This window comes from Barbus barbus (assembly GCF_936440315.1).
Source record: "Barbus barbus genome assembly, chromosome: 44".
In the NCBI taxonomy this organism is placed as follows: domain Eukaryota; kingdom Metazoa; phylum Chordata; class Actinopteri; order Cypriniformes; family Cyprinidae; genus Barbus; species Barbus barbus.
Window position 1 is genome coordinate 6,570,949 of NC_136722.1, and position 20,811 is coordinate 6,591,759.

At 38.0% G+C, this 20,811-nt stretch overlaps 2 protein-coding genes across 2 annotated transcripts; one reads left to right on the plus strand and one right to left on the minus strand.

The window, feature by feature from the left end:
• Window positions 1–393: 393 nt before the first annotated feature.
• LOC306863593 (synaptotagmin-A-like) lies at window positions 394–9,875 on the minus strand. The gene is made up of 9 exons (XM_079407020.1): window positions 9,758–9,875; window positions 7,969–8,155; window positions 7,091–7,272; window positions 3,283–3,381; window positions 2,991–3,158; window positions 1,946–2,113; window positions 1,694–1,808; window positions 1,352–1,485; window positions 394–1,253 (listed from the first exon to the last, which is right to left on the minus strand). Exons 2-9 carry the CDS (start codon window positions 8,123–8,125, stop codon window positions 1,044–1,046), a joined length of 1,233 nt encoding a protein of 410 aa, XP_079263146.1. The 5' UTR covers window positions 8,126–8,155; window positions 9,758–9,875; the 3' UTR covers window positions 394–1,043.
• A 6,771-nt stretch (window positions 9,876–16,646) lies between these two features.
• LOC306863264 (E3 ubiquitin-protein ligase TRIM21-like) lies at window positions 16,647–20,003 on the plus strand (the record flags this gene model as incomplete). The annotated part of the gene is made up of 6 exons (XM_079406509.1): window positions 16,647–17,219; window positions 17,856–17,951; window positions 18,261–18,494; window positions 18,658–18,805; window positions 18,912–18,938; window positions 19,426–20,003. The coding sequence occupies 6 exons, from the start codon at window positions 16,647–16,649 to the stop codon at window positions 20,001–20,003; spliced, it is 1,656 nt and encodes a 551-aa protein (XP_079262635.1).
• Between the last annotated feature and the right edge of the window lie 808 nt (window positions 20,004–20,811).

Here is a 20,811-nt window from a genome sequence, read left to right on the forward strand (position 1 = left end):
AATACGTCACGACTTTCAAATACAATTCTTAATTTGGTTGTGTTGTGAGCAAGTGCAGTGCGTTTCTTTATTTGTTTGTGTTGTGAGCATTTGCACCACCTTCTGTCAAATTGATGAAGATGTTTTCTTGATTTGCTGGTGCTTTTTCTATTTGCATGCGTTTTCTGAAGTTGCAGCACGTTGAGCACTCTCGGCCACTATAGGGTATTGTTGTATTGTACTGTATATTTACAGACACACTTACTAATAATATGCAATAGAAAAGCAAGCAAATTATGCAACAACTTATGTTCATAATATCATATTGTTTACATGAAAAAACATATAGCTACTTATGACAGAAGAGAGGGTCCTTTGCATTAAAATGTGGTTAAATAGAGCACACACAAGAAACCAATTATACATCCGTTTAATTTGAGTAAATTTGATTAGCATTTTCAAACACAATGTGACTTTTGCATTAGGAATACAAAAGTGGAACAAAATTAATTCATACGTTTTTTGACAATAGCAATCTATTTATATAAATATAACCATTTTAACGGTTGTCATTTGCATAGCTATTCATTAAATGCAGAAGAGAAGATTTTAATTCTTATCTCGTTTTATATTTTCCAAAAAACGCTGACATACAGTTTGTACTGGTTTAACTCTCACCAAAATTAGCAACAATTCATCATCACATCTTTAACACAAAAATAACTTACAAAACCATGCAGAGTGACAGCTACCATAAAGAAAACACATCTACTCCAAACATAAAAACATGCATTTAGTAATACGACTCATAACAAATCAAGACGATCTTCACGTAACACAAAATTACCTCGGGAGAGAAAACAATATGCGTGAAACTATAACTCAGCAATGCTAAGCTTCCATGAAACATAAACTGTAAAAATCACTGGTCATGCTAGTAAAGCTGATGCATGCAGTGCCTATCAATGCCAATCACTAAGTTGCTCAGTAGGTGGATGATTCACTGTTGCCCTGGATGTGATGTATACTCTGGGTATATTACCCACTTGTTACCATGACGATGTTTAGCGATGTGGCGCTTTCAAAGCTGCTTCCACCTCTTCCTCCGGTTGAAGCGTGTGCCACTGGGCCACTGGACGTCTGGGATTGGCCAGCATGTCCGACCAATGGCGTAAGCTGACACCTGTGGCGCCATAACCAATAAAGGTTTTGCCAATAGGGTCGTTGCTTCCCAGCTTGTCGTAGTCATACACAGTAATGAGGAGCTGCACTTTCTGCATTAGGGCAGAGTGGGTTTGGACTTTAGACATGTACATGTACAATAATAGACACAATATAGGCTATATCAGATGTAAGAATGATAACACTTCACCTGAATCTGTTCAAAAGGGACCTCAAAGCTGAAGCTCTCGTTAAAGTATGGGTTCAATGTGTTCTTTTTAACTGTAGTTTTCTTCTTCTTCAGACGCTTTCCGTTATGCTGTAACACAATCTTCACAAACGGATCTGACACAGGAAGTGGTTGAAATGAAAAATCACAAGTGGAAAGAAAGCATACAGCAAACTGTAAATAAATGTAATTTATTATTCAGTCAGTTGGAACACACCTGGTAATTCTCAATTATTAGTATTTTACACATTTTAGAAAAAAAGGCATCAAAATTATGACAGTGCAAGTGTAATTGAAATATTTACATTCACTTTTGAGTTGTACCTGATAAACCACCAACATCCATTTTTTTTAGATTTTTGGCCTCCATTATGTTGACGGTGAGTTTACCAGCAGTGGGCACATAACGCAGAGAAATACAAATGTCTCCAAGTTTCTCCTGTTGAAGAAGAAGAAAGACTGATCACAGGAACAAATATAAAACATATAGTTTAAAAATTCAGGAATTAATGATGGCATACCAGAGAAATTAAGTCAGGCATGCCGATACAAATATTGACAGAAAATAAAATGTACCTCCTCCTTTTCTCCACTTTCGAGATCCCTCCATTCATGCAGCGGTTGTCCGAGATCCACACAGTTCATGGGAATCGTTATCTGGCCGATCACATCATGTTTACCAAACCGATCAAAATCAAATACCTGAAGCACCAGAGTTTTACCACCCAATTCAGCATAGGGAATCTATAATGCATGATAAGACGCCGGAACAAAGAAAATGTGAGAGAAACAAATAAGCAAAAATTAGTGTATTGGCATTTTGTGTAAAGCAGCTTTGCAGTGTAAACACATGGTAATAAAACATTGAGATGTCTTTTCTAAAATGCAGACAAGGCCAAAAGAGAACAAATGCTTCCTGTTACAGGTCATTAAAGGAATAACTCATTCAAAAATGTACTGGTATTTTGCCATTATTTAGTCACCTTTATGTTATTTCAAAATTGCATAATGTTTATGCAGCTCTTTTCCATTAAAAGGCAGTTTATGCTGAGCGTGTGACAGACAGTATTTGAGAAATTTTCCTTTTTTAATTCAGTTTTTCTTTCTTTCTTTCTTTCTTTCTTTCTTTCTTTCTTTCTTTCTTTCTTTCTTTCTTTCTTTCTTTCTTTCTTTCTTTATTGTAAAGAACAGTTGCATGGTTTGAAACAACATGATGATAAATAATTTAGATTATAATAAGCGTGAAAATATTAGTTCATTTTTCAAGTGAACTATTCCTTCAAAAATGTATATAAACTCAGTGATACCTTGATAGCTGTCAATCAAAAAATGAATGACAAAACCATTGTAGGGAAGCAGGGATTTCTGGGAACTTAGGATGCCACACAAGGAGACAAAACCGTGACACAAAACCTGAGAGAGAGAGAGAAATGGACAAACAAACTACAGGTGGAACTAAACAGACGCCAGAACACTCAAAAGACAAAACTACAGGCAATAAAAATGTTACAAATTATACTGGACAACCACATATTAACGGCAACACATGCATGACTCATCATGTAAGTCAGAACCTGGCTTCGTACTTCATAAACAAACAAAAACATCGAACAAGAAAAACCTTGAAGATGAAGGTCTCATTAAAAACAGGGCACAGGTTTTTGCGCTGGACTTTGGTTTCAAACTTCTTCTTCTTGTCTGGAAGCAGGTAAACTTTCACATACGGGTCGGATGTACCACCAATATCCATAGCAGGAAGATCTTGAGCCTGAAGAACTCCAACTATCAGCTGTTGACAGAAAATTAGACATGTTCCCTCCATTTTCTTGTTACAATGACATCATTACACTTCTACCTATTATTGTAAGTTTTAAATAAGTATTTAATTTCAATACATTCAATACATTAAGCACCTGAGTATCAGTGAAGTTGTAATCCAAAGAGAATTCCAGTTTTCCAAGGTTTTCTTGCTCCTCTTTTTGCACTTCTCCCTCCTTTTTTTCTCCTTCTTCCTGCAAAGATGAATAGTCATATTTTATACAGTATGTCCATGGAATATGTAAATTAATTTAAAAAAACAAAGGACGTTGTGCTGTGTTTTAACCTTATTTTAGCTATAAAGGTTTTTATTTTGCCATGTATGTTTATTTATTGTAACACTTTACAATAATGTTCCATTTTTCAAGATTCAAGATTCAAGATATTCGTCCCATACACAATTATACAGAGTATAACCAGCAGTGAAATGTAGGTCAGGTCCGCTCCAACGACAGTGCAATTATATAGAATACAAATATTTAAGAAAAAGAAAAGTAGAAAAAATAAATAAATAAAATAAAATAAAAGATAAAATATATAAATATAAATGTGCAGGTCAGTATGTTTCTGACTTAAATAGTAATAAAGAGGAATGTGCAAAAAAGTTGTACAGGGTATGTAAATAGCAGCAATATGAGGTAGAGAAAAATTATGAATAGCTTTATATTAGTGATACTGATATTAGTGATATTTACATGGAGTCAAGTGATGTTATGAGCCTGATGGCCTGGGGGAAGAAGCTCCTCCTAAGTCTCTCAGTTTTTGCCATCAGGCTACGGAAGCACTTACCAGATGGAAGCAAAGTGAATAGTCGGTTACCAGGGTGATTTGAGTCCTTGATGATTTTGACAGCTCTATTTTTGCAGTGTTTGAGGTAGATGTCCTGCAGAGAGGGGAGAGCAGACCCTGAGATGCGCTCAGCTAAGCGCACAACTCTCTGTAGTGCTTTGCAGTCCTGATTGGAGCTGTTTCCATACCACACTGAGATGCACTGAGTCAATACACTTTCTATGGTCCCTGAATAGAAAGTTTTCAGGATTGCTGGTGAGACCCTGAATTTCCTCAGCTGTCGCAGATGGTACAGTCTTTGCCTGGCTTTCTTAACCTGTGTTTGGATGTGTGTAGTCCAAGTCAGGTTCTAGGAGATGTTTACACCGAGGTACTTGAAGCTACTCACCCTCTCCACAGGGGTCCCACTGATCATAAGAGGAGTGTAGGGCCGCAGCTGTCTCTTCCTGAAGTCCATGATCAGCTCTTTAGTTTTGCTCACATTCAGGGAGAGACAGTTGTCCTGGCACCATGATGTGAGTCTGTCTACCTCGTCCAAGTATGCGGTCTCATCGTTGTTGGAGATGAGGCCCAGAACCACAGTATCATCAGCGAATTTGATAATGGATGTGGAGCTGTGAGAGGACACGCAGTCATGCGTGTAGAGAGAGTAGAGCAGGGGACCCTCTGGGGCTCCTACGTTCAGAGTGATGGAGTTTGAGGTGAACTGGCCAACTTTCACCACTTGAGGTCTGCCGGTGAGGAAGTCTTGAATCCAGTCACAGAGTGAGGAGTTTAGGCCGAGGTCTGTGAGTTTAGAAGCTAGCTTGATGGGGACTATAGTGTTGAATGCTGAACTATAGTCAATAAATAGCAGCCTTACATAATTCCCATTGTTGCTGTCCAAGTGTGTGAGGGAAGAGTGGAGGATGTGAGAGATGGCATCGTCAGTGGATCTATTTGGGCAATAGGCAAACTGAAGAGGGTCCAAAGTATCGGGTATGGAGGAGCAGATGTGGCTCTTTACAAGTCTCTCAAAAACCTTCATGACTATAGATGTGAGGGCAACTGGGCGATAGTCATTCAGGCAAGAGGGTTTATTGTTCTTTAGGACAGGGATAATGACGGATTTTTTGAATGAGGTGGGAACCACAGAGGTAGCAAGGGACTCATTAAAGATGGAAGTGAACAAACCAGCGAGCTGATAGGCGCAGGACCTCAGAACACGGCCGGTTATCCCATCAGGTCCAGCTGCTTTCCTGACGTTTGCTTTCTTTAGCGCCCTCCGAACCTCATCCTCGACATGGTGATTACAGGATCATCGCTGCTCTGCCTGCTGCTTCCTGATGCGCTGGACGGCAGAGACGCGCCGCCGCCATTGCAATCGAAGCGGCCGAAGAAGATGTTTAACTCGTCGGCCAGCAACGGATCTGCTCTTACCTCCACGGAGGATTTGTTTCCGAATGCACAGATGGTCCTCAGTCCTTACCACATCCGTCGAGAGTCATTGAGCTGAAAATGAGACTCAATTCTCTCTCTGTATCTGTGTTTAGCGTCTCTTACAGCGCGTCGGCGAGCATAGCACGATGCTTTGTACTCGTTCATATTCCCGGTCAGAAGAGCCTCATTGTAAGCGGCAATGCGTGTGTTAACCGCAGCACGGATTGTTCTGTCCACCCACGGTTTCTGGTTGGAGTCGACGTCATCAAGAGCCGCCTGTAACATAGCCTCTGAGTGGGAGGACCAGCGCGTCACTACTCTCTGCACCGCAGGATCCTGAACAAGCCTTTGTTTATATTCTGGTGTGAGGAAAATGGCGGCATGGTCCGATTTGCCAAAAGCAGGTAGTGAGCGGGCTTTGTAGGCATTCTTGAACTGAGTGTAGCAATGATCCAGTGTGTTTGGTCCTCTAGTTGGACAGGATACGTGTTGATGAAAGTTTGGCATGACCTGCCTGAGGTTGGCTTTGTTAAAGTCTCCCGCGATGATAAAGGCAGCGTCAGGATGTTTGTTAATCTAGCCGCTGAGCACATCGTGAAGCTTAGACAAAGCCAAGCCGGTGTCTGCCTGTGGTGGAATGTAAACAGCAGTGACAATGATCGATGAAAACTCCTGGGGCAGATAAAATGGGCGGCAAATAATGGTAAGATGTTCCAGATGAGGCGAGCAGGAACGCGACAGAATGGAGATATTCCTGGGATCACACCATTTCTTGTTAATCATGAAACACACTCCTCCACCCCTGGATTTACCGGTCTCTGCTGTTCTGTCTGTCCGAAAAACAGAGAAGTTATCACTTGGCATAACAGCAGTGTCCGGGACCAAGGACGAATGCCACGTTTTGGACAAACAAAGGATGTTACAGTCCCTTATGTCCCGTTGGAAACTAATCCTGGCTCTAAGATTGTCCATCTTATTCTCCAAGGATTGGACATTTGCGAGCAGAATGCTCGGAAGAGGAGGACTGTGAGCCCTTTTCCTGAGTCTATCTCGAATTCCAGCGCGTTTCCCGCGGTGTTTCTTGAACAGGTTAGTGTAGCGATTTCTAATGTCCAAAAGTGTTTCTTTGTTATAGGTGATCAGTGCCGACGTGAAATGTGTAAAAAGAGAAAGTAAAAGTAAGTAAAAAAGTAAATAAAAACACAATCTTAGGGGAGCGACCTGGACGGCGTCCGAACTCAGCGGCGCCATCTTGAAATTAGAACTAATTTTTCAACATTAGTTACTACCTTAGTTAACATGAACCCACAATAATAATAAAAAAACGTTTATTAATCTTAGTTACTAACATTAACAAATATCAATAATTACAGTTACAAATGTCGGTTGCACTTTATTTTAACGTATCCTTGTTACACGTTACATGTACTTACTATTATAATAACAATTATTATCCATAATTACATTCAAGTAACTCCAACTCAATATTACTAATTAATATTACTCAGTACTTAAATGTATAATTACACTGTAACAAGGACACCTAAAAATAAAGTGTAACCCAAATGTCTTACTTTTTTTTAGTTCATGCATTAACTAATGGAACCTTATTGTAAAGTGTTTCCTTTTTTATAGCAAACCATGATGCAAGAAAAATTTAAAATTGAAGTTGTATTTGTGTATTTCTTTTTGCACCTTTTGTTCTCCGTCACCCTCTCCTTCAGTCCCTTCTTTTTTTCTCCGTCCTGCTCTCTTCCTCTCTCTCGCTTTCTTGGATTTCTTCTTCTTGCTAAAGCATTTCTTGAACATGCAATACGTAAAACAAGCCACAAGGGTGAGAACCACCACCACGATGGCTCCTACAGCCCACATTGGCACTATAGAGAACAGAAAGCTGGTCAGTCTCCATGGAAACTGGTACAGGACATAAATCACACAGGACAATAGTCGCTTAGTGTTGTGTCACATCAATCCAATGCACTTTTAATTTGAAATCACCATCGTCTGTAAAGCTGAACAAAAACTATGAATCAAAGTGCTCCATTTCTGTAATCTGGCTTCTCATCAAATGCAGATAATGACTCAGAGAATAAATGAAAATGAAGAATGATTTTGTGTCCTGTAAGGTTACACAATCACAACAAAATCAGTGTATTCTGTATTTTAATGAAATAAAGTGCAGTGAGTTGAACTTAATTGTCTTATCTACATCTACTCTGTTCATTTAGCTATTTTTGTGCTTTTCCCCCCCACACTAATTAACAATTTTTAGCTTTATATATTTTTTTTCTGTCTAAAGGTCAGAGCACACTGAGTCTGAAATTTTCATATGCAATTTTTTTGTATTCGTCATCCTTTCTTATCAAGGGATGCTTGCTATGGATGCGAAATAGCAGAATATTTAACCTGATCCAATTTTTTTTTACGATGGATGAAAGTTTCAGAGGCACTGTGTAAACGTGATTGACACAACGTGAGGTCGTATTTATTTTTTAACGTGCAAAAATTTCAGACTCGGTGTGCAATGACCTTTACTCTCTTATGTTAATGTATGGCCAAATGTAGATACTTACATGGAAGATGTTCCAGCTCATTCATGAACTTGTTCTTCATGTTTTCATAGTCGTGATGAGTTGGGTGAGCAGGATGGTGCTTAGGTTCTGGTTTTGGTTGTGGTTCTGCTGGTTCAGCAGTCCGCCGGACACGAACACCCATGTTCACAAACCTCATACCAGCTGTGTCAAGAATCCAATGCACAGCCTGAAAATAACAACACAAAAAGATATGGAAAGGTATGGAGTTCACGTTTTTTTCTCAAGAAAGGTGAAGAACTGTAGAAGTAACAACTAAAAACAACAAATATTGATATTTTCTCTATATTTATCTGAACAACAATATTTATTCTTGGCACAGAATATGATTGTGGTACTTTTTTTAATTGGCAAAGAGAAACTGTTTCCTTGGAAACATGACAGCAGTAGAGTCAGTGCTAAAAGCAGCTCAAATCATTGATCTTATACAGTTTGGTCTAATTCTGTACTGTACACGGAAGTCTCTATACAGTCTATTTCACACATTAAAAGGCTGAGAATTCAGTTCACATCTAATACATCCTGAAATCATAATTTGTGTATATTTCTAGTTCAAATGTGTAAGTGCAGGTATGTTCCATAAAGCCAGAAGACAAACATGGCTGATTCTAATCCATGATGTATTCACCCTCCTCTGCCATACCACCCATCCACCCCCATCTCTACTGGTCTGTGTCTCTCTGTCTTTCTCTCTCCCATGCTTAACGAGATTATGGGGGAAAAAACAAAAGCAAAGCTCAGATAATTCAGATAAACAAGGCAACTCTTTGAGAAATTATAGCTTTCTTCCTTGCATTGATTGACTCGCTCATTCATACAGGTCTTCTCAAAACACTAAATGAAAAGAAACAACACCTCATACCATCCTTAATACCTGTTCACCAATACAATGTTCTTTTTTATGCAATGTCTAATTTTGTTTTCAGATTTATGCAGATTTATGGAACTAATGAAAAGCCCAGAATGATTGTGATTTAAAGTTTTGCTTAAGGTGGGTAATTTATTGGGTAATAAGACCACATGTTCTGGGCTAAAGCCCCTCTGTAAAAGGACCAACTTTGGTTAAAATTCTAACAAAAAAATTAAAAATAGTTTGGGATAGCAGGGCAAAAAAGGAAGTGCAAATATTTCCCAAAATCGTGAAGGAATTTGTAATGAAGTATCTGCAAATTGTGACGACTGCTCCAATCAAGATTCATTTGTAAACTAACATTGTATTTTACCAGCTTGTAATTTATATAAAATATTGGCTGCGTCTATAATAAAAGTACTTGGGTGACAAATCACTGCACCCCTTCAAATAAAATATCACTATAGCTTGGGCTTTTTATCCAAGATTATTTGGCATATTTTCACACGTTTCTCAGCTGATGTTAAAAAAATATAGCCTACCTTTTTCTTTTAGCTCCATTGTAATATTTACATATCAAATGCAATCCATTTAGTGAGATTCTACAACTCTACATGAAATACATATCGCTACCAAATAAAAGTTAATTACATTTGTGAATGCTGTGGTAAATGTGAACGCGTCGCGCGCGCTCTAAACAGGCTGCATTCGCAGAGATGCGCGCGTCATTCGAGCTCGTTTTCAGCAACAGGTTACGAAGGTAACACACAAACGCACTGAAATGACATATTTCACAAAACTGAAACAATTTGCCCTGATAACGTGCATATTGCTGATGTGTGTCCTGTTAGGTCTGCTAAATGTGATTTAAAATGAAAGCATGTCTCTGTATAGAAAAACATTAAAAAGATTGCAACATACCTCCGGATATCTTGGGTGGGAAATACCTTCCTAAATTAACATTAAGATGATGCCCAGTTAGTTTTCCCAGCAGCCCTCAGCCAGACACATGCTGATGTGTGTATATTGTGATAAGTATGGCACTGGTGGGTTAACCCCCTCCCCATCAGCTTTAAGCTCAAGTGCTTTCAAATCATTAAAGCACCACTAATCTCTTTCCCCCTCCCCATCACATCTGTTATGCAGTTATAGAAGGGTTCTCCATAAATTCACATAAACCACGCCTCTGCCTTTATTACAGGTATGTTAATGTACTAAAAACAACAACAATTTTTTTCCTCCCCAGTGATGAATATGCGTTAATCTTGTGTTCATTTCCTTTGAGAGCTCTTATTTACGTGACTACCCAGCATCAACTGCCCCTCTAATCCACAGAAAATATCATGCTCGACATCATTGTTCCCATCTGGGATGCGTTGTGGATGAAAATAGCCTTTCTGCCCTGATAATCTGTTTGATCACAGATTACACTTGCATTTTTTTCAATCAATAATTCAGAAAGTATTCTTACTAAGCATGTTCAGTCAGTTAAAATCAATCCGTTTTGATCATTTCTACACTGCTATTGATCTAAATGTACTATTTTGTATGCCGGTTTTGTACATTGGGGTTTGATATAGCACAAGAACTGCTATAGCCGTGTATGGCAGCCTTGTATAGTGCAGAGGCTTTTGGTATGTTCGGTAGATACTACTATACTTGTTGCTTCTGCAGTTTATAGTATGCATACTGAGCATAATAGGCATATTTTCAGATTGGGTTGGGTGAATTGGATCAGACCAGCTCATTTAATCTTTACTATGATGTGCTATTGAATGATACCCAAGGGGATTGGTTGGTTAGTTTTGGCAATTACAGGCTAGAAACCAAATTTATATTAATTGTAATTTACATAGATATTCATTTAGCAGATACTTGTGAAAAAGAAGTGCACTTAACTCTCACATTCTCCTCTTGCACACTTTACACTTGTGATGTTCACGGAGCGATTTACAGAGCAATTGTATAAAAATATAAATTTTTAATAATACAAAAGATGTATAATTCTTATTTATTTCTTAACAATGCAATCCGAATTCCGGAAATGTTGGGACGTTTTTTAAATTTGAATAAAATGAAAACGAAAAGACTTTCAAATCACATGAGCCAATATTTTATTCACAATAGAACATAGAGAACATATCAAATGTTAAAACTGAGAAATTTTACGCTTTTATCCACTAAATAGCTAATAATAAATGTGATGCCTGCCACAGGTCTCAAACAAGTTGGCACGGGGGCAACAAAGGGCTGAAAAATCGGGCCCTTCAGACAACACTGCATCAGTCATCGGCATGATTCTGTCATTGACATTACTAAATTGTCCCAGGAATACTTCCAGAAACCACTGCGGTAAACACAATCCGCCATGCCATCTGCAGATGCCAACTAAAGCTCTATCATGCAAAAAGGAAGCCATATGTGAACATGGTCCAGAAGCGCCATCGTGTCCTGTGGGCCAAGGCTCATTTAAAATGGACTGTTTCAAAGTGGAAAAGTGTTCTATGGTCAGACGAGTCCAAATTTGACATTCTTGTTGGAAATCACAGACGCCGTGTCCTCCGGGCTAAAGAGGAGGGAGACTTTCCAGCCTGTTATCAGCATTCAGTTCAAAAGCCAGCTTCTCTGATGGTATGGGGGTGCATAAAAGCATACGGTATGGGCAGCTTGCATGTTTTGGAAGGCACTATGAATGCTGAAAGTACAGTCAGGTCCATAAATCTTGGGACATTGACACAATTCTAACATTTTTGGCTCTATACACCACCACAATGGATTTCAAATGAAACGAACAAGATGTGCTTTAACTGCAGACTGTCAGCTTTAATTTGAGGGTATTTACATCCAAATCAGGTGAACGGTGTAGGAATTACAACAGTTTGCATATGTGCCTCCCACTTGTTAAGGGACCAAAAGTAATGGGACAGAATAATAATCATAAATCTAACTTTCACTTTTTAATACTTGGTTGCAAATCCTTTGCAGTCAATTACAGCCTGAAGTCTGGAACGCATAGACATCACCAGACGCTGGGTTTCATCCCTGGTGATGCTCTGCCAGGCCTCTACTGTAACCGTCTTCAGTTCCTGCTTGTTCAGTTTTGTCTTCAGCAAGTGAAATGCATGCTCAATCGGATTCAGGTCAGGTGATTGACTTGGCCATTGCATAACAGTCCACTTCTTTCCCTTCAAAAACTCTTTGGTTGCTTTTGCAGTATGCTTTGGGTCATTGTCCATCTGCACTGTGAAGTGCTGTCCAGTGAGTTCTGAAGCATTTGGCTGAATATGAGCAGATAATATTGCCTGAAACACTTCAGAATTCATCCTGCTGCTTTTGTCAGCAGTCACATCATCAATAAATACAAGAGAACCAGTTCCACTGGCAGCCATGCATGCCCACGCCATGACACTACCACCACCATGCTTCACTGATGAGGTGGTATGCTTAGGATCATGAGCAGTTCCTTTCCTTCTCCATACTCTTCTCTTCCCATCACTCTGGTACAAGTTGATCTTGGTCTCATCTGTCCATAGGATGTTGTTCCAGAACTGTGAAGGCTTTTTTAGATGTCGTTTGGCAAACTGTAATCTGGCCTTCCTGTTTTTGAGGCTCACCAATGGTTTACATATTGTGGTGAACCCTCTGTATTCACTCTGGTGAAGTCTTCTCTTGATTGTTGACTTTGACACACATACACCTACCTCCTGGAGAGTGTTCTTGATCTGGCCAACTGTTGTGAAGGGTGTTTTCTTCACCAGGGAAAGAATTCTTCGGTCATCCACCACAGTTGTTCTCTGTGGTCTTCCGGGTCTTTTGGAGTTGCTGAGCTCACCGGTGCGTTCCTTCTTTTTAAGAATGTTCCAAACAGTTGTTTTGGCCACGCCTAATGTTTTTGCTATCTCTCTGATGGGTTTGTTTTGTTTTTTCAGCCTAATGATGGCTTGCTTCACTAATAGTGACAGCTCTTTGGATCTCATCTTGACAGTTAACAGCAACAGATTCCAAATGCAAATAGCACACTTGAAATGAACTCTGGACCATTTATCTGCTCATTGTAATTGGGATAATGAGGGAATAACACACACCTGGCCATGGAACAGCTGAGAAGCCAATTGTCCCATTACTTTTGGTCCCTTAACAAGTGGGAGGCACATATGCAAACTGTTGTAATTCCTACACCGTTCACCTGATTTGGATGCAAATACCCTCAAATTAAAGCTGACAGTCTGCAGTTAAAGCACATCTTGTTCGTTTCATTTGAAATCCATTGTGGTGGTGTATAGAGCCAAAATTTTTAGAATTGTGTCGATGTCCCAATATTTATGGACCTGACTGTATATAAAGGTTTTAGAGCTACATGTGCTGCTCCCCCCCAGACGACGTCTATTTCAGCAGGACACTGCAAAACCACATACTTCAGCTATTACAACAGCATGGCTTCGTAGCAGAAGAGTCCGGGTGCTGAATTGGCCTGCCTACAGTCCAGAATCTTTCACCTATAGAGAACATTTGGCGCATCATTAAACGAAAAATACATCAAAGACGACCACAAACTCTTCAGCAGCCGGAAACCTATATCAGGAAAGAATGGGACCAAATTCCAACACCAAAATTTCAGAAACTCATAACCTCGATGCCCAGACGTCTTCAAACTGTTTTGAAAAGAAGAGGAGATGCTACACCATGGTAAACATGCCCCCGTCCCAACTATTTTGAGACCTGTAGCAGGCATCAAATTTGAAATGAGCTCATTTTGTGCATAAAATTGTAAAATTTCTCAGTTTAAATTTTTGTTATGTTATCTACTGTATTGTGGATAAAATATTGGCTCATGTGATTTGAAATTCTTTTAGTTTTAATTTTATTCAAATTTAAAAAATGTCCCAACTTTTCCTGAATTCAGATTGTATGATATAGTGTACATTACAATACATGTCATGATTCAATTCTTGACAATACAGTACATTGAATGGTACAGATTCTACAGAATGTTTCCTAGTGTATTTTCTGCTCTTTGCTGTTGAAAGGTGAATTTCCATTCTTTCCATTTACAAACTAAACACAAATTCAAAATGAAACAGATTTCTCAGAAAAACTTTATTCGATTGTATTATTTATAGGAGGTTTAATAATAATAATAATAATGCATTTTATTTAATGGCGCCTTTCAAGACACCCAAGGTCACCTCACAAAATGAAAAATACAAGTCACAGCATAAAACAAAAACAAACAACAAACTCTGTACCTATACAAGTAAAATGCAGTAGAGACTCAATAATACAGATCATAAAAAAACCTGTATAAAAAGATATGTTTTAAGACGTGTTTTAAAAGTCAGCAAGCAATTGCTATTGCGAATATCATTGGGAAGGGAATTCCATAGGCGGGGGGCAGCATAGCTAAAAGATCTGGCACTCATGGTAGTTAGTCGAATCCGAGGTACCACAAGATAAATTGAAGATGCGGATCTAAGAGCACGTGAAGGGTGTAGACATGAAGAAGTTGATTAAGGTATTGAGGTGCAAGATTATGAAGTGCCTTGTAAGTAAGTAGCAGATCTTAAACTCTACTCGATACTTTACTGGAAGCCAGTGCAACTGCTGAAGAACTGGAGAAATGTGCTCATTAAAAGGTGTTCTAGAGAGAACACGAGCTGCAGAGTTCTGAACCAACTGGTGCTTATGTAGCAATTTAGCGGGAACACCAGTGAAAAGGGCATTACAGTAGTCTATACGTGAAGTAACTAAAGCATGAACAAGAACTGCTGTATTATTGGTAGAAAGAAAGGGACGAAGACGGTTAATATTACGCAAGTGGAAGTATGCAGTCCGTGTGATACTGTTAATTTGAGTTTCAAAGGATAGCGTGCTATCCATGACAACACCCAAACTTTTAACCTGTGAAGAAGGAAATATTGCATTATTGTCAATGAACAAAGAAAAACAATTAGATTTAGACAAAAAAGATCTAGTGCCAATAAGTAGCCTCAGTTTTGTTGCCATTTAGCTTCAGAAAATTTGCTGAAAGCCAATGTTTAATTTCAACTAAACAGCTAGATAAAGATTTATAAAGGAATATGCTAGAAGTTAGCATGTTAGCATGGCGTAGGGTTTATGCAAGACATTGCACACCTTTTCTGCCTTTACAACAGCCTTTACATTTATTGTTACTGAAAGGGTTAACTCACCAGTTCCATGGAGTAGGATCCCATCCCTGCCAAAAGAGGTGGGGTTAAACCTCACAATCACTTACAATTGTCATTCAGCTGCTGGTGAACATTGCTTTTCTGCTTCCTGACTGAAAGACCTTTTCTTACAGGTAAGAGTTGTGTTACAAATGTTTATTACTGGGCATGGCTACTTGAGAAATCTTAATTTACTCCTGATTTACCTATAAGTGTAAAAGTGTATTTCTTGGGCACTACACTAACTAATAGTGCTAACCTTCCTTTACTGGACTTTGACCTCTTGGTGAATGTTTAGTGATAAGGCAACAAGATGAAACTGTGAACATGAAACACTGATGAAAGCAGAATTCACAAGATGTTCACGGATATTTTTGTTCTTTATTTCTAACAAATGCATAAATGAACAAAAGATGAACACACACCCACATAATGTGGTTTGTTTAGTGTATTCATTCAATGCTTTGTGCAAATATTCTCCATTGCAAAAGAGTCCTTATTACGGACATAATATACATTAAAAGAACATACTTATTCACAAACTAAATGTAATGATTTCGGACACTTAATTGCATGTTAATTCAAATTAAATTAACATTTTTGTTCTATTGTCTTGGAAATATAGAAAAGCTTTTACATATGATCAACTAAAATATACTTACTGAAACACATGTTATATATTGAAATATACAGTATTTGTAATTTGTCATTTATAGAGGAATTGCAATTTAGTATTTTTGTAACTTTAAATGTAAGAATAAGACACTACTGTTAAAATTATAATCAGTTACTTTATATGTGCTTTAATATGTTAGTCAACAACACAAAATAATCTTTAAAACAAGACCATTGAAAATAATGAAACAAAATGTACTCTAAAGCAAAACCCTTTAACCTTTGACATTTTTATAAAGTGCACTTAAAAGTGTACTTAGGTTTTTTTTTAAGAAACATGAAAGTGTTTCACCTAAGGGGTCTTTTATTTCATTAATATTATCTTCAAATACAATATAAACATTTAAGATTTAAAGTACACTAACTAGAATTATACAAATTAATTTTTTACATGGGTTTGCAGGTAACAATCTGCCCTTACATAACTATTTTGTTTAATAAATCAAGTGGATATTTATCGGAAACCTTTGTGTGTGTGTGTGTGTGTGTGTGTGTGTGCATTTTGTGATTACGCTGAATAGCAAGCTGCCACAGTTGTGACATATATAATACCAAATTCCATGGGACATGTCCCATCTGTCCCCACTGTAAATTATGCCTATATGCGGTTCCTTCTTATTACCTCGTCATGACTAGATGGGCCAACTTTCTGAACACCACATAGGCATTGTTGATGTGTAAATGTGGACAATCATGTGCTCTTTTGAGATGTACAGCGGTTCAGAATGAGTCTTTTCCACCAAATATTCTTTCTGGAATGGTTAAGAATGTTGGTGTGAGTGTGTGTGTGTGTGTGTGTGTGTGTGTGTGTATTTAATGGCAGCAGCGACAAGTAAAACCTTCCACCTCATTTGTGTTTAGAATCCTCTTGTTATTTGTCCAGGTTTCTAAATACATCCAATTATGTATGATGTCACTGTGTTTTTCTTCCCTGTTTATCCACCCTAGTGATGTCATCCTCCACCCAGCTTCTGTCTAAGGGTTTGTTCCAGTGCTCAGTATGTCTAGATGTTTTCACCCATCCTGTGTCCCTCCCATGTGGCCATACGTTTTGCCAGTCATGTATCCTTGCAAAGTGGGCAGCATCTGGCTCCTCCCATTGCCCTAAATGCTCCACAGTTTTCCAGGAAACACCAGAGCTCCGCGAAAATTCTTTTGCCTGTGAGATGGCCGAGCAAATCCGTAAGCAGAAGGGTCAGAGGTCATCAGAGTATCGTCCAGTTGCATCAGACAACGTTTTATGTGACATGTGTCCATTAGAGAAAGCGCCCCGTGCTGTAAAATCATGCCTGGTGTGTGTGGCATCATACTGTAAGGTTCATGTGACTTCCCACACCTCCAGGTTCACCAAGCACACGCTGGTGCAGCCACAGAGGATGGACAAGCGAATATGCAGGATACACGAAAGACCCTTGGAGCTTTACTGCAGATATGACCAGTCTGCTGTTTGTGTGCTGTGTATGAATACAAAACACAGCGCACACCACACAATACCAGTGGAGAGAGAATGGGCAGAGAGAAAGGTTTGCTACTTGTCCAGTGAATGATTGCCATTTTTGTCAAAGCAAAAGCAATGGTATAATATAATATAGGCTATTATAGATATATATTTAAGCTTAGTGGGAATGTGCCGTCAGTGCTGCTTTGGGGTCATTTCCATTTACAACTTTCTGGATCTCTCTTTCAGATAGATAGATGAAAACTCTTTACTGGAAACTGACAGCTGTGTTTTTTTTATATGTGACCCTTAAGTGTCAAATTAAGATTTATACATAATGTACATTTGATCTGACTTGATCTGAATCTGAAAACAAACAAGGTTCATAAATAACACCCCCCCACACACACACACACACACACGCGCGCACACAGACACACAATAAATGAGTGACCACATAAAGAACCTGTCTTGGTCATAATTCACCAAAAAAAAAACAAAAAAAAAACAACAACTACAAAGCACTTTTACATGTGATTTTTATCAAAGAAGCATTTTTAAATTTGAATTATTATTCTTGATTATCATTAGATCTTCATTATTGTATGATCACAGTTTTTTTATCAATGTGTTTTGCTTTACAGTTACTCTCACGAAAGATTATGTATTTTCATGAGACAGAATTGTGAGAACATCCATATTTTCTCTGTCTTTCTCATAGACTCAGTTATTAAAGACACAGTCTGACCTGAAGCGGATGATTATGGAGAGATGGAGTAAAGTTGAGGAACTCAGACACTCTTTAAAACTAAATAAAGTAAGTATTTTTTACAAATGTTTACATTTACATTTTTTTTATTTGTTTTTTTATCAGAAGTGAATTACAAATTATCCAGTTATCAGTTTCTAAAATTTAATTGTAATAATGTTCAAAACATTGTTCTTTGCAGACAACATACAAAGGTGACATCAGCCATATTTAAATATTTAACAAATTAAACATTATGTTAAAACAGATGACAAAACTGCCACCTAAAGTGTTTAAGAATTTCATCCTATTAGCTTACCAAAGTAGGAATGCTTTTACACACAAGGCCTTTCATGATATTTGCTATTTCTCTTTTAGGAGAACACAGAAAGAGAGATGGCATACAGTGTTGAGGTCTTCACTGCACTGCAGCAGTTTATTGAGAGGAGCCAGTCTGAGCTGCTCAGGAAGATGAAACACATGCAGAAAACTGAAGAGAAACGTGTAGGGAGCCTCATTAAAGAGCTGGAGTTGGAGATCACTAAACTGAAGGCTAGAATCTCTGAACTGGAAAAGCTGTCATGCTCTGAAGACCACCTCCACCTTATACAGGTTACTCTTCTGTACTTTAGCAGCTGGATGTGCATGTTGATCATTTAGAATAATAATTTCAGTATGAATTTAATGTGTGTTCAGTGAAAAAAAAAAATCTTTTTCGAAAGTTGTGACACAAGATGATGACTTTAATTACTGTATTTGCATTTGACCCTCCCAGGCTTTCCGTAGCCCAAGTGAGATGCCTCAGTGTAAAAGCTGGTCTCAGGTCAGTGTGCACACCCATCAGGGTCTGGAGGTGCTCAGAGAAACCATGAATGCTGCAGAAGAACTACTGAAAACACAAATATGCACTGTCACAAAGAGAGGTTACTATTTTTTGGCATTTGACAGCTAAAACAATAACTAAATGTTAATATTTTAATTACAAAGGAAAGTTACATATTATTGTGATGGGATTTTTTTTCTCCACAGAACTTGAGGCAATATCTGAGTATGCAGGTATTAAAATATAATTAAGATATGAATCTATGAATTTTCTATGGACTTTGACTAAACAATCTATTAAGATTTCTCTCTCTCCCTTTAAAATTTTGGAACCATCCTTACTTAAATCTTTGAACAATCTTGAGTCTTTTAAGATCATTTAATCTTTTTTTCCCATTGAATCTTTAAAAAATCTTGAATTGTTATTTGAATTCTTAAACAATCTTCAATCTTTACTTCAGTCTTTACTTACAATCTCAAATCTTCATTTAAATCCTAGATTAATCTTGAGTCCTTGAACCATTGTGAATCTTTTCTTGAAACTTTGAGCCATCTTGAATCTTTACTTTAATCTTTAAAATATCTTATAAATATATCTTAAACACTTACAGTTCTGGTACATTTCTTCGTTACAGTAAAATATGTGGATACACTATCATTTACATACACCGGTATTTTTCAGAAAACTTACTATGGCTTTTGCCTTATGTGATTCTTGCAGTGGATATGACCCTTGACCCTGACACAGCAAACCCCTGGTTGGTGGTGTCTGCAGACAGGAAGTGCGTGACCGACGGCAACGAAGAACGCAACGTTCCAAACAATGCTGAACGTTTTGACACAGCACCATGTGTCCTGTCGAGAGAGCCCATCTCAAGGGGAAGGACTTATTGGGAAGTTGGAGTCTCAGGTAAAACAGCATGGGACTTGGGAGTGGCCAGGAAATCTGTCGAAAAGAAGGGTTTGGTGACGCTGAGCCCACAGGATGGTTACTGGGCAGTTTGTCTGCGAGGGGGCAGCGAGTACAGGGCCTGTGACCGTGAATCAGTGCTTCTGTCACTAAAAACTCTTCCACAGCGAATTGGTATATATGTGGATTACGAAAAAGGTCAGGTATCATTTTATGATACGAGTGCATGCACACATATCTACTCATTCACTGGACAGTGCTTTACCGAGAGCCTACTGGCTTACTTCAACCCAGACATGAATGACACAGGAAATAACAATGCACCGCTGGTTATACAACCTGTCAGTACTGACAATGGGGATCAGACATACGATATTGTGACAATATGAAGAATCAACAAAAATAGAAATGTAACAGAGCAAATATTGTCAGATTTAAAACAATTGATGTAGAGTGAAGATAATTGTTATTCTATTTAAATATGATTATTGATTTTTGTTTTCCGATTAGTTAAATGATGCAATGAGAACACAAACCATTGTTTATTCCAGATTTGATTTAATGTGACATTTGTGATTCCTAGATAAATAAAGTGTTCCAGTCACTTGTAATTAGAATTGAAATATATACATTTGCACTTTTGGAGTTTGCATATTTTAAAGTTAATTTTTTTTTACACACACACACACACACACACACACACACACACACACACACATGCTTTGGTTATTATGGTTTATGGGGAATCTCCATAGGCGTAATGGTTTTTATACTGTACAAACGGTATTTTCTATCACCCTACACCTAACTTTGTGCATTTTTAGATTTTCAAAAAAACTCATTCTGTAGGATTTATAAGCCTTTTGAATCATGGGGATACCGAAAATGTCCCCATAAATCACCTTCATGTTGTAATACCTATGTCATATCCATGTCATTATATAAATTTGTGTCCTCATAAATCATATTGGTATATGGTTTACAGGGACTCTCCATAACTGCAATGGTTTTTAATCTGTACAAACTTTATTTTCTATCCCCTTACCCGAAACCCTAATAATAATAATAATAATAATAATTCATTACATTTCTATAGCGCTTTTCTGCTTCCTACCCATCACCAAATTTTCTACATTTTTAGATGATCACCAAAAAAAAAAAAAAGTGCCCACAAGGTCAAAATTTACTGGCATTACA